Source organism: Aquarana catesbeiana, linkage group LG04, assembly GCF_042186555.1.
Source record: "Aquarana catesbeiana isolate 2022-GZ linkage group LG04, ASM4218655v1, whole genome shotgun sequence".
NCBI classification, from domain to species: Eukaryota; Metazoa; Chordata; class Amphibia; order Anura; family Ranidae; genus Aquarana; species Aquarana catesbeiana.
Window position 1 is genome coordinate 44525999 of NC_133327.1, and position 14630 is coordinate 44540628.

Consider the following 14630-nt stretch of genomic DNA (forward strand, 5'->3'; position numbering starts at 1 on the left):
TGCTTCTATTACATTAGTGGTCAGTGTAAACCCCTATTACATTGGTGGCCAGTGTTGAAACTCCTTTTTATATTGGTAGTTGGTAAAAAAAAAAAATCAGCATTGTCATTGATCACACCCTCCCCTCCCCCCAGCACTGCCACTGATCCCTGGGGTCCCAGGATCCCTAGGAGTTTTCTGTCTATTAATGGGTCCCCTCACCTCACCAGTCCGTGGTGAGCAGGCAGTGAGGAGATGATGTGCTTTTAACCCCTAGCAACTAATCAGTGAGCCATAATGTGTGCTGTAACCTCTAGCAACCAGTCAGTGAGCGTTAATGATACACTGTAACCTCTGGCAACCAATCGTAATCGCTGCCTGATCTGTTTCAGTAAACTGATTTTGAGTCTAGCTGCTATTTATTGTATGTCTTGGAGCAGGTGGAGAGCGAAACTGCATGGAGGAGGGGGGAGGGGGGCAAGAAAATTTTTGCCCAGGGTCCTATCAATATTAAAGACGGCCCTGGTTTCATCCATTCTGTGGATTTCTGCTTCCTCCACCTTTCCTGTTGCTTCTTGAATATTCACTCATCATCATTCATCAGGGGAACACCTATTGGTGGACGGGGTCATCTGCGCCTGTGCACGCAGGGGTACCTTTCACATAGAGTGCGCTCATGAATACCCAGGACCAGATGGAGACTGCAGTCATGTGAAAAGCCTAACATTAGTGCAGTTCCCCGACTTGGAGATGAGCTTTCACTATGTGCAGTAATGAAGTGCAGTGTTCCTCTGAAAAGCGACTTGTCCCAGGTCACTACACACTGTAACTTTATGCTGCATTAGAAGGGACGTACCCACTCCACCAGTCCAACGTACCTCTGTTACCTCTCACAGGTGATCCTGGATCTCTTGGACCCACTGCAGCCCACCTCTTTGGACCTCAGCTGTCCCCCTTTTTCTTTTTTTTTTTATAGCACAGGTGGGCTGGCCAGGACCAAAAACCTGGGAAGAAAGCAAGAAACACTTAACCCTTTCCCCAGCCTTGGCCGGCTGCTGTCTAACTGTGTACAGCTTCCAGCCTGTCTACAAACCTCTTACATGAGGAAGCAAAGCCCTGCCTCTACCAATATGGCTGCCTTCCTAAAGCGTACCTTTTTGGATCCAGGCATGGTAAGTCCGTAGTGGGATATATAATCTTTAGGGAGTCAACAAGTGAAACTTGTGGCTAGTGCCTTGCCTTCTGCCTGCATTTTTTTTTGAGCATAGCCTCTTGAGTTCAGGTCAGGTCAGTTTCAACTGCTGTAACAGGAAAGTGGAAGAAAAACTATGAAAATGGAGGGCGATAGTAAAGTATAATGTGTGACTGTAAATCTAATTCTGTGACTTCACTTGGACTAAGTCAACTCCATGTATATTCAATTAAATGACTTTCCAGGTTCGTATAGGAGTTGAGAAAACATGCCAGAAGGTCCCACTGTGAGGAAGTTCTGCTCCGTGACCTCGCCTTTTGTGGGCCAGCAGGTGACAAAGGTTGGTGGCAGCACAAAACAGATTCTTCTTCAAGACTTGATGGGACAGCAGTTCCAAGATCGCCAGGTAACTGAACCTAAAGATCACAAATCACCAGCCAAAGTATCTGGACTTGTTTGCTTGTAGATTTAACTTCAAGCAGAACGTTGCCCATAGCTTTATAAAAAAATATTCTTTAGCAAGGAACATATATTCCACATTAATAATTATGCTACCAAAATGAGTGTGTGCTGTAAATTGCCTCCAGCATTGCGCCTTTTTCTTCTTGCTGGAGACTGCTATTTTGCTGAAGCCAAGAGCACCCGAACAGCAGTAAATCATAGGATCATAGGACAGGAGGGTTTAAATCTGCTTTAAGGCCGTCAGCAGATCGGTCTATACAAATTCAGCAGTGCCTAAAAAATGCGTAAAAATGGAGAGCAACTGAGCATGTTGCAACAGAGTGGGGTGAGAGAGTGTATTACTGGATTCTAAACATTTTAGGCACTTATTTTTAATGTTTTACGTAGCTATACCGACTAAAGTTCCACTTTAAAGTGGTTCTAAAGCTGTGTGTGTGTTTCTTTTATTTTTTTTATTATTATTATATATATTTTTTTTTTTTTTTTCTTGATGCATTATCTGCATTTGAGAGAAAAGTTTAACCCTGCGCTTACCCAACACATCAGCAGCTCACACAACAAATAAGGATTTTGTCTAAAGTTACAAGTGCACAAACAAGTGTAGCGCTAGAGATTTTGCAAGCTTATGATATAACGTATATATAAGAATATGAAAAAAAATAAAAGAAATTAAGTCTATGTCAGTCCACAGTGTGCAAAAATACAGTCTCTGGTGATCTTCAGATATCACTTCAAATACGGAAAAATGTTGCTAATCCAAAGGGTACATGCAATTTCTTAATCACCACGTGGATAACTCATGCAGAAAATTGAGTGTGATGGACCCTCCACACGGAAAGAGTGAAGGCTTACCAGAGGTACCCCAGATGAAGTCTTGTAAGACGAAACGCGTCGGGAGACTCCACTGCCTGCCATAATTTTACTTGAAGCGCTTTTTTACTACAGAAATGTAAGTTGTTTACTTGTTTTAATAAATTAGTTTTACAAACGGTATTCTGCTATGTGGCCCCTTTTTATTTCATATGGGCTATTCCTCTGAGATGATCCATTGGAAGGTTTGCCATCCACTATAAAGAGGGTTCTCTCACGGTTCTGGATACGTTTGGAGTTCTGCTCGGGAGGTCCTTCCTTTTTATTACCTGTTGGTGATACAAGCTTGATTGACTCATCGAACGTATGTTCTTATGAGTTCAATCCCTCTGGTAAGCCTTCACTCTTTCTATGTGGAGGGTCCATCACACTCCATTTTCTGCATGAGTTATCCACGTGGTGATTAAGAAATTGCATGTACCCTTTGGATTAGCAACATTTTTCCGTATTTGAAGTGATATCTGAAGATCACCAGAGACTGTATTTTTGCACACTGTGGACTGACATAGACTTATTTTCTTTTCTTTTTTTTCATATTCTTATATATACGTTATATCATAAGCTTGCAAAATCTCTAGCGCTACACTTGTTTGTGCAATTATCTGCATTAAGGTAAAAAACCTTCGGTGTGCTGATCCCCCTTATACTTCTATAAACAATTTGCTGCGCTTAGTGTCGACAAAATTTATATACACGCATATATATCTGATACAGTCCCAATAGGTGATAATATAAAGTGCTCGTGCTTAAATGACTTATCTATGTGCAGATGTGCTCAGACTGGGTGCCCTACATGGATGTGCACTCACCCCTAGATGTTGACCACCTATCTCTAGTGTGGTCTCTCCAGCGTGTGGGGATACCCCATGGGTGAAAGACACCCATGAGTGGGCCAATTATCCAATAATCACCTGCTAAACACGCCGGGTGCCAGGACTATAGGCACTTTCAAATGTGAGTGGAAATATTCCATTGTGTTTTTTTGGTTAAAAAAAAAAAAAAAAAAAAAAGTCGTTAGTAATGGCATTGTGCAATGAGGATCTTCTTTTGTCATTTCCATCCCTCTATATGAGGTTTTCTTCTGCATGAGACGTCAGCCAACAGACTTCTGCAGGGGTATCCCCACACGCTGGAGAGACCACACTAGAAATGGGTGGTCAACATGTAGGGGTGAGTGCACATCCATGTAGGGCATACTGTAGCTGCTGACTTTTAACATTAGGACACTTACCTGTCCTGGAGTCCAGCGATGTCTGCACCACAGGCGATGTTTACGTTGGCTGGTTGAGTGTTGCCGCCGCCATTGCAGGTAAGGGAACCCGTCAGTGTAGCCCTTCGGCTTCACGGCCGGGTCCCTACTGCGCATGCGCTCTGCGCTCTCTCACTGGCCCGGGAGGAAGGAGGAGTAGGGGGGTGAGCTGCTGATGTAATTCGCTGCAGCCCAGTCTCCCGGAAGTGGGGACAAGGTACCTGTAAAAAAAACGGGTACCTACCCGCTCCCACCTCCCTTCAAAAAGGTGCCAAATGCAGCACCGGAGGGGTGGGGGGATTAGATCAGCGGAAATTCCACTTTTAGGCGAAACTCCACTTTAAATGTAGTATTTTTTATTCAGTTTAGTAAAATGTATGCTTTCGTTTTTACCACCCATTGTTTCCTCATTTTAGGTTCATGGGAAGAATTTATACCTAGCGTTTGGTTGCCGTATGAATAAACAAGAGAAGGCGGATAATGTGAGTACGCAGGATAATGGGAAGTCAGAGGGAGACTGTTCATTGATAAGTGAGCCCTCCTCAGCTCCTAGAGACCAGAGCACACCCGGGACAAGCGAGGAGACCCTGGTGCGCAAGTGGCTGCGCTTTCACTTTGGTCTGTATGGAAGTGTGAGAGCCAACGAGTTATCCCGTGCTAGAAGTGGAAACAAGAAAGGAGACTGGAAAGACCCCACTCCCAGGTAACATTTATTCTGCTGCTTTGAGTACACAGGACCAGGGATTGGAAGACACAGACAAGTAATTTTTATATGCAGAGACAAAGCTCTTGTAATTCTTCAGTACACACAGCCCACTCCCCAGTGTCCATACACCAGTAAGATCTGCACTCCAGTACACACAGCTCACTCCCCAGTGTCCATACACCAGTGAGATCTGCACTCCAGTACACACAGCTCTCTCCCCATTATCCATGCACCAATGAAATCTGCACTCCAGTACACACAGCTCACTCTCCAGTATCCATGCACCAATGAGATCTGTGCTCCAGTACAGACAGCTTACTCCCCAGTGTCCATGCAGCAGTGAGATCTGCATTCCAAAATGCACAACTCATTCCCCAGTAGGGATGAGCTTCGAGTTCGAGTCGAACTCATGTTCGACTCGAACATCGGCTGTTCGCAAGTTCAGCGAACAATTTGGGGTGTTCGCGGCAAGTTCGAATGCCGCGGAACACCCTTTAAAAGTCTATGGGAGAAATCAAAAGTGCTAATTTTAGAGGCTTATATGCATGGTATTGTCATAAAAAGTGTTTGGGGACCTGGGTCCTGCCCCAGGGGACATGTATTAATGCAAAAAAAAAGTTTTAAAAATGGACGTTTTTTTTCGGGAGCAGTGATTTTAATAATGCTTAAAGTGAAACATTGAAAGTGTAATATCCCTTTTAAATTTCGTAGCTGGGGGGTGTCTATAGTATGCCTGTAAAGGGGCGCATGTTTCCTGTGTTTAGAACAGTCTGACAGCAAAATGACATTTCAAAGGAAAAAAAGTCATTTAAAACTACTCGCGGCTATTAATGCATTGCCGGTCCGACAATACACATAGAAATTCATTGATAAAAATGGCATGGGAATTCCCCACAGGGGAACCCCGAACCAAAATAAAAAAAAAAAAATGACGTGGGGTCCCCCCAAAAATCCATACCAGACCCTTATCCGAGCACGCAACCTGGCAGGCCGCAGGAAAAGAGGGGGGGGCGAGAGAGCGCGCCCCCCCCCCCCCCCGAACCGTACCAGGCACATGCCCTCAACATTGGGAAGGTGCTTTGGGGTAGCCCCCCAAAACATCTTGTCCCCATGTTGATGAGGACAAGGGCCTCATCCCCACAACCCTGGCCGGTGGTTGGGGGGGTCTGCGGGCGGGGGGGGTCCCCAGATCCCGCCCCCCCCCCCCGTGTGAAATGGTAAGGGGGTACAAAAGTACCCCTACCATTTCACTAAAAAACTGTCAAAAAATAAAGATGACGAGACAGTTTTTGACAATTCCTTTATTTAAATGCTTCTTCTTTCTTCTTTCTTCTATCTTCTATCTTCCTTCGGTTTCTTCCTCCATGTTCTTCTGGTTCTTCCTCTGGTGTTCTCGTCCAGCATCTCCTCCGCGGCGTCTTCTTCCCTTCTCCTCGGGCCGCTCCGCATCCATGGCATAGAGGGAGGCTCCCGCTCTTCTCTTCATCTTCTTCTCTTCTTCATCTTCTTCTCCGGGCCGCTCCGCATCCATTGTGGCACAGAGGGAGGCTCCCGCTGTGCGACGCTTCTCCTCTTCTGACGGTTCTTAAATAACGGGGTGGCGGGGCCACCCGGTGACCCCGCCCCCCTCTGATGCACAGGGACATGACGGGACTTCCCTGTGGCATTCCCCGTGACGCCACAGGGAAGTCCCGTCAAGTCACCGTGCGTCAGAGGGGGACAGGGTCACCAGGTGGCCCCACCCCCCGTTATTTAAGAACTGTCAGAAGAGGAGAAGCGTCGCACAGCGGGAGCCTCCCTCCATGCCACCTTTGGATGCGGAGCGGCCTGGAGAAGAAGAAGATGAAGAGAAGAGCGGGAGCCTCCCTCCATGCCATGGATGCGGAGCGGCCCGAGGAGAAGAAACCGAAGGAAGATAGACGATAGAAGAAAGAAGAAGCATTTAAATAAAGGAATTGTCAAACTGTCTCTTGTCATTTTTGACAGTTTTTTAGTGAAATGGTAGGGGTACCCCCTTACCATTTCACACAGGGGGGAGGGCCGGGATCTGGGGGTCCCCTTGTTAAAGGGGGCTTCCAGATTCTGATAAGCCCCCCGCCCGCAGACCCCCACAACCACCGGCCAGGGTTGTGGGGATGAGGCCCTTGTCCTCATCAACATGGGGACAAGGTGTTTTTGGGGGGCTACCCCCAAGCACCCTCCCAATGTTGAGGGCATGTGGCCTGGTACGGTTCAGGAGGGGGGGCGCTCTCTCATCCCCCCCCCCCCTCTTTTCCTGTGGCCTGCCAGGTTGCGTGCTCGGAAAAGGGTCTGGTATGGATTTTTGGGGGGACCCACGCCTTTTTTTTTATTTTTTATTTTGACGCGGGGTTCCCCTTAATATCCATACCAAACCTGAAGGGTCTGGTATGAAATTTAGGGGGACCCCCCCACGTTGTGTGTGTGTGTGTTTTTTTTTGTTTTTTTTTAATTTTGGTTCGGGGTTCCCCTGTGGGTTTCCCATGCCATTTTGATCAATGAACTTCTATGTGTATTGTCGGACCGGCAATGCATTGATAGCCGCAAGTAGTTTTAAATGACTTTTTTTTCCTTTTGAAATGTCATTTTGCTGTCAGACTGTTCTAAACACGGGAAACATGCGCCCTTTACAGGCATACTAGACACCCCCCAGGTATGAAATTTTAAGGGATATTACACTTTTATTGTTTCACTTTAAGCATTATTAAAATCACTGCTCCCAAAAAAAACGGCCATTTTTAAAACTTTTTTTTGCACTGATCCATGTCCCCTGGGGCAGGACCCGGGCCCCCAAACACTTTTTATGACAATAACTTGCATATAAGCTTTTAAAATTAGCACTTTTGATTATTCATGTTCGTGTCCCATAGACTTTAACAGTGTTCGCGTGTTCGAACAAATTTTTTTCCTGTTCGCATGTTCTGGTGCGAACCGAACAGGGGGGTGTTCCGCTCATCCCTATTCCCCAGTATTCATGCACCAATGACCTTTTTAATGAAGTATACACTGCCCAATGTCCATGCCGCAATGATATCTTTGAATAGCCATATTTACACATGCTGCAAACACCTAGTGCTGGGACAGGCACACTCACATGTGAATGCAGTCACTACCTTATTGCTTTTATATTAACAAATCAATATACTACATCATGAGACTTTCATCTATGTCTTCTGGTAGAGTCATTTTTATACATCCTATCCTGAGGGACCATTCGAGTGGTGTTGGCAGTGGAACCAATCAGGTTTTCCAAACGTGCATTTTGACCATCCTGCAAAAAGGGGTCAAACACCTCTGGTGAGTTGCCACCTTCCCATTGAGCACCCGTGGAAGAACTACAAGTCGCCTATTTAGGAGCAACTTGTTTTGGTTTTGGGACTATTATCACAAACTGACTTTTATGCTTGCAATCTGATATTTGTTTTGTGATCCATGTTCAGTGTTGCACACTATTGACATTGCTTTTTATAATTTAACTAATCACTATAGGAACACAGTAAGCACCACTTCCTTCATTAGATACACATATTACTCTCAGGTGATCATTTCACCTTTTAAAGGGGCAGCTACATTCCTGTTCACCATTTTTTATTTATATAGGGCGCCAATCCTTGGTTATACACATCTGCACGCCAGTATCATGAGCTCGCTCCGAATCCCCAGTGATATCTGCAGTCTGGTGCACACAGCTCACTCCCCAGTATCCAGGTCACCAGTGAGATCTGCACTCTAGTACACACAGCTCACTCCCCAGTATCCAGGTCACCAGTGAGATCTGCAGTCTGGTGCACACAGCTCTCTCCCTAGTATCCATGGAATGGGAGCTCTGTAGTCTGTTAGACACGGCTCACTCCCCAATAATCCATGTTACTAGTGAGATTTGCACTCAAGTACACACCGATCACTCCCGAGTAATTATATCACCAGTGAAATCTATAGTCCTATTCACTCCCCAGCATCCAGCAAAATGCTGTTTTTTATTTTCCTTGCATGTCTTTCCTTGCATGCCCTCAGATCTACAGCGACTGCACTTCCAAGTGCACTTGTAGTGCAAAGTGGATTTGCCTTTAGTAAATAGCCCACACAGTCTGTGAATGGGCCGTGTCTAAGTCAGACATCCCAAAGTCTCCCGCGAGCTGCGGGAGCCTCCCGCATTTCGGGGGCGGCTCCCGGACACCCGTAAGTGCTGCCCAATATCTGTGGGGCTGATCCTGGATGGTCCCCTGGTTCACAGTTGGGGATGATCGGTGCAGCAGGAGGGACAGCTGTGAACATCGATCTCCCTGTATAGCTGACATCCGCTTCTCCTTCTCTCCCTCCCATGGCTGATGGCTAAAAAGCTATACAGAGAGATCGGTGATCACAGCTGTCCCTCCTGCTGCACCGATCATTCCCGGCTGTTCCCTGTATCCTCCTCCTCCTCCAGCCCCCCTCCGTGTCCTTCTTGCCCCCTCTGTTCTTCTCTGCTTCCCTGTCCTTCTCCTCCGCCCCTCTCTGCCCCCACAGCCGGCTTCCCTTCTCTCCTCTCCAGCCGACTGTGGGAATCTGTCAGGATGGAGAGCGGAGGAAGGGACCGGTCATTTACCAGCCCCTTCCTTTTCTGAATTGGACACAGTGAGCGAGATCGTTCCTGTGTCCTGTGAAAACTGAGCGGAGTAACCTGTGTGTTACTCTGCTCAGTTTATGAATGGACAGGAGCCTCTGTCTTCTGTCCATTCATCTTCAATGCTGAGAAAGGGACTGGAGAATCTGTGTCCTCAGCTCCTTTCTCTGTCTCAAAGGCGAGATGTCAGTGTTCTATTTAGACCCCTGATATCTTAACAAAGCCCCCCCAAACAGGATTGATTAAAAAAAAATGCAAAAAATATAAAAAAATTAAATTGTAATCAAAAATTATAAACAATTAAAAAATATATAAAATAAAAAGCTACTGACACCACCCCCTGCCTTACCAACACTGTCCACTGCCCCAATCCCCTCCCCCCCAAAAAGCATAAAAAAAAAAAAATGTTAAAAAAAAAAAACAATATGTAAAAATAAAAACTACTGACACCATCACTGCCACATACTCCCCACCCCTTCCCCAGAAGCACTGTGAAAAAATATTTAAAGAGAATAATAAACAACAAAATTGTAAAAAATAATAGAGAAAATAATAACAAAAAACTACTGACACCGTCCACTACCCCCACCCCCAATCATTGTGAAAAACAAGAAATAAAAAAATAAATTGTAAAAAAAAAAATGAATAAAAATAAAGAACTACTGACACCATCCTGCACATACTACTCACCACTGTACACGCCTCACTTGCACATTATACCCAACTACACCTCCGCACTCCTCTCCTGCACATACTACCCACCGCCATACACTCCGCACTGTACATTCCCTATTTAACAGTACTACATTCTGCACTATGCAAGTCATCTCAGACTCTATAAAACCACACCCCATTTAAGCCACGCTCAATATGTAGCACAGCTAAGGCCACGTCCACTTCCCTGAAATTATTTTTTGCATGTTGGGATGTCCTTTGTAAGTGGCTGGAATTACTAGGTGCTGTGTGCAGGCAGCCCATTCATGTCTATGGGAATGCAGAGATTGCACAGACACAGGTGCTCGTCTCTGTTTGAGAACCATGTGGCACATGAGTGAACCTGAAAGTATACTGCCGTGTGAATGAGGCCTAGGAAACATTTTAAGCCAGGACAGGTTCACTTTGATGTGTATGATACTGTCTTTTTTTTTTTTTTTTTTTCTGATGTGTGTACATTTTTACTAGGTTAATTGTCCACTTTGATGGCGGGGGATTCTTGGTTTTCTACAATTGCCGAATGACATGGTGCTCATGTCCGTTTGTGGAGCCGACTTCTGATATCTTGTGTCCAGAATTTGATAAGGAAAAGGCCCTTTGTGCCCTCTCCCATCCCAGACCCGTCTGCATCACCCTAATGGATCAATCAGTCTTCTCTGGAGTAGGTAAGGATAATTTGTTCAAGGATGCTCTCCTCTGCTAAAGTTACCACACCCCTTCATGAATAAAAGTCAGATTTGTATAGTAGTACTAAGCCAAGTAACTTTCCATTAGCACGAGTGACTACTTTACCATGATACTTCAATAATATTGTGTTATAGCACTCTATTTCACAACTAAATTTTTATTCATTTTTTTTTTTTTTTGTTCTTTTTAAGCCAACGTGTGTGTTTTTCTTTCCCACCAGGGGTTAAAAAAAAATTGTATTAAATTATAGAGATTTAGATCTGCTGGTAGAGGCAGAGATAAATTAGCAACAACAAATACTCAGTAATGGCAGTCCCATTCATGTCATTTGGGATGCTGCATAGACACAGCCGCTGCTCCCAACAGTGCCGGTGTTGGTGCACAGCTGCATTCCAATTGCCATAAACTGATTTGCCTGCACAGGGATGCACATAACACCTATGCATCCCCATGCAGGTAAACGTGGCCCTCACAGGGGTGTATGCTGTAGTACGCCCGTGAGCGAGAAGCAACGGTACACACTGTATAACTGCTCCTATGTACATACAATTACAAAATATACATAGAATGTTTTTAAAACAATAAACCCACGTAAAGGTAATTTGTATCTTGCTGATCTCCTTGACAAATTTATAATTTAAAAAAAAAAAAAGACTTATTTCCTTTTCAAAAAAAAAAAAATTGGTTAATAATTGGTTATGGTTAGATTATGGATGTATAAATTGGAATAAAAACTTGAGAGCTCCTGAAAGTCAGTATAGTTTGGCAAAGTTGTCAGCAAAGGTCACATGCCACAGTAGAGCTGAGGTCACATGGGCACTAGATCCATTATGGCTTCCTGCATTTTGAAGGCCCCCTTCAGGAAAGGACAGGGCAGAATAGACAGGGGCATTTGCCCCTGGACCAATCATGCTAAGAAATATTGGGCTGCTGGCCCTGAGTGGGGAATCTTCAGATTCAGACACTTTAGAGCAAGATCTGCATTCGCTGACACATGGTGGGCTTTATATAGGTACCTGCGCTTTTTTTTTTTTTTTTTTTTTCAAACCTACAATCTGTGCTTGACAGAAGGAAGTCTTCCAGGACCAACTTTGAGCACCTGGGTACTGGATCTATAATAACTTCCTGCATTTAGAAGATGCCTTTGCAGCCATTGACACATGATGGGCTTCAATATAGGTACTTTTCCCCCATTCAAATCCGTGTCTGGCAGTAGGAACTCTTTTAATACCAACTTCTTTGCAGCTCTGAGGTGTCATGTGACCGAATGCGAAAATCCACAAAGAAGCTGATGCTGGAAGATGTGGAAAAGTGTGTCACAATAAACCATGTCCTTTAGGAACCCTCCTTCACCTTCTTTTCACCATGCTGACCTATCGGTGAGGTACCAATGAAGTACACTTTCTCTAGCCCACGTAAATATGTTGCTACTATGAACAGGCCACTTGAGTTGTATTTGTCCTTCAGGTCAAAGGTTCCCTGGTTCCAATCCACCTTCACTCTACATATGGAAGTTGAGATCAATGACCCGATTATTGCATGGAATATGATACTTGATTCAATGTCTGATAAATGAGCAGGTGTGTACTGAGCCGCTTGGCATCCCCGATGTCCATGGTAGGGTAGCCCAGAGTAGGTAAGGCAGGTCCAAGCCTGTAGCTACAGCACTACATTGAAAGTTCTGTAATCCTTATTAATTACATTTAGGCATTCTATGGTATATCTTGTCTTGTAGGGTTATATTAAATAGTTTATACTCTCATTTTTAAATTGCTCTATCCAGGTAACATTATTAAGAATGAAATTCTATACTTGGCACGTGTCCATCCTCTATCACTGGGTTCTGTTCTTCCTGTGGAGACCCTGGTTGCTCTAATAGACTATGCTGTAACCTTTACTGCTGACTGGCTGAATGACAAGATGAAGAGGAAAGCACTGCACTACCACATCTACATGAAGGAGCAATGTGAAAATGGCCATCAAGTGGTCAAAGAGGCCATTGGCCCAACATATGGGCTGAAGAGGCTGACCTGGTATTGTCCTATATGCCAGAAACTGGTCAAGTCTGGAGATACCGTGCAGCCTGCACTGGAGTAAATCGCCCTTGTGTCCGAGATGAAACTTTCACTTTATCTCCCTGGTGCCAGATCTGCACCCCCTTTGGCACTTATTGTACAGCCCTTAGGGCCCTTGAAGACAATAGTCTGTGTTTTTCTTACCTAGGTTCTTACTCAGGCCAGTGAAGAAAAAAAATTGTCATTGTAGTTTTATGTCTTTCACACATCTATTTGAAGAAGCAATGTGAAAATGGCCATCAAGTAGTCAAAGAGACTGTAGGCCCATTATATGGACTGTGGAGGCGGACCTGGTGTTGCCCTACATGCCAGAAACTGGTCAAGTTATGAGATGTTGTGCAGCCTGCCTTGGAGTAAATCACTCATGGGTCGGAGATGAAACCTAAGCCATACATGGATCCAAATTTGGCTGGTTCAGTAGGGACTTGACGAATTTCGATCAATGTATGGGCAGGCTAATTTTACCAAAGTGGATCCGTTGATTGACTTGGATACAACTAGTCTGTTGGGATTTGTTGCATGCGATTACTGACAGTGGCTATACCTGCTAGCAGTAATCATTGTGTTCTGCGACCCGGAAAGGGTCCCTGCGTCCCCCTGCCGGCAGAACACCATAGCACTGCAGGAGACATTCCCCCATCTCATCACTGAATGTGTTGATGGAGGAATACATTTTCTTTCCTTCCACCCTTGGTGGAAGGTAAGAAAATTGAATGGTCTGTGGGCTGCCTTACACTTTAACTCCTTGGTGCCCAACCTGCAACACTTTGGCACTTATTGTTCAGCCCTCAGGACCCTTGTAGATAATAGTCAGTGTTTTTGCTACCTAGGTTCTTAGGCGAGTGAAGAAAAAGTATTCATTAGCCTGAGTTTTGTTAGTTAAATAGTTTAATTTATTTCCTTCACACATATAGATGAAGGAGCAATGTGAGAATGGCCATCAAGTAGTCAGAAGCCGTTGGCCGAACATGTGGGCTGTAGAGAAGGACCCAGTGTTGTCCTACATGCCAGAAACCAGTCTGGAGTCTGGAGATGGTGCAGCCTGCCCTGGAGTAAATCACCTATGGGTCTGAGATGAAATTTATACTTTTTATTTTCTGGTGCCAAATCTGCATCCCTTTGGCACTTTATTGTATGGCTCTCAGAGCCCCTGGAGACAATAGTCTGTGGCTTTCTTACCTAGGTTCTTACTCAGGTCAGTGAAGGAAAGCATATTTAACCTAGATTATTTTAGTTAAATGGCTTATTCACTTTTTTTTTTTTTTTTTTTTTTTTTTAGTCCTGATACTTTTTTCTGTGCTGTCCATCCCTGAAACTTTTTAATAAGGGTGGAAGAGCACGCAAATGTAGAATTGTTAATTTTTAAGGGGACTGTGATAGTTGTGATCCATAAACGCCTCATGTATTGTCCATGACTGTCTCCTGAAGCATGGTACATTCTCTCCACAACCCCTGTAGCACTCTTCCTTCGGGCTCTGACCATCTTTTGTAGCACTGCTGTAGTCTCTGACCCTGTCCCATAGCACAGCTGTGGTATCTGACAACTGTATTCTTTGGCTACCTTCTTATATTTTTCTATGCTTTCTGTACAATCACATTCAGTGCCCATGTACAGCCCTTTTGCAATGTCAAGGGCCACACATAAGGCCCCCTTTTATCAAGGAAATTTGGCTACCAATTTTTTAGTTTAATAATTGTGACCACTTTCTGTATAAATAAAAATTTGTGTTCATCAAAGATGTTACCTCATCATTTTCTTTATTAATCTGTCAGATACAGGTTGTCTTGTTTAGTGCTTAAAGTTACTGTGCCCCAAAAAATATACCTCTTTCTCACTGCCTGTGATGTAGAACAGCACTGCAATAAAGAAAAATACACAAAAACGCTAAAAAAGCTTTTTTTAAAAACTCGCTGCACTGTAGTACAGAGTTGTGAACAGAACCGTTTAAAATAATTTTTTGTTTCAGGTCAGGCCGCTTCTCTGAATGCCGCCGTCATCTTGGGGGTGGGCAGTCAGTGGACAGCATCTGCTGGAAGTGAGGTACCCAGAAGTGGGGCGGCATCCTAGGAGCAGG

General features: G+C 44.6%; 1 protein-coding gene across 1 annotated transcript; it reads left to right on the forward strand.

The window, feature by feature from the left end:
- Positions 1–1420: 1420 nt before the first annotated feature.
- On the forward strand, positions 1421–13814 carry NEIL2 (nei like DNA glycosylase 2). Its single transcript, XM_073625140.1, has 4 exons — positions 1421–1577; positions 4169–4455; positions 10262–10458; positions 12264–13814. Exons 1-4 carry the CDS (start codon positions 1440–1442, stop codon positions 12575–12577), a joined length of 936 nt encoding a protein of 311 aa, XP_073481241.1. The 5' UTR covers positions 1421–1439; the 3' UTR covers positions 12578–13814.
- The last annotated feature ends 816 nt before the right edge of the window (positions 13815–14630 follow it).

Excerpts from the sequence above, each read along its gene's own strand:
- NEIL2 (XM_073625140.1), top strand. The coding sequence starts at position 1,440 with ATGCCAGAAGGTCCCACTGTGAGGAAGTTCTGCTCCGTGACCTCGCCT. Across the intron at positions 1,578-4,168 it reads AGCAGTTCCAAGATCGCCAG|GTTCATGGGAAGAATTTATA; the intron begins GTAACTGAACCT and ends TCCTCATTTTAG. Across the intron at positions 10,459-12,263 it reads ATCAGTCTTCTCTGGAGTAG|GTAACATTATTAAGAATGAA; the intron begins GTAAGGATAATT and ends TGCTCTATCCAG.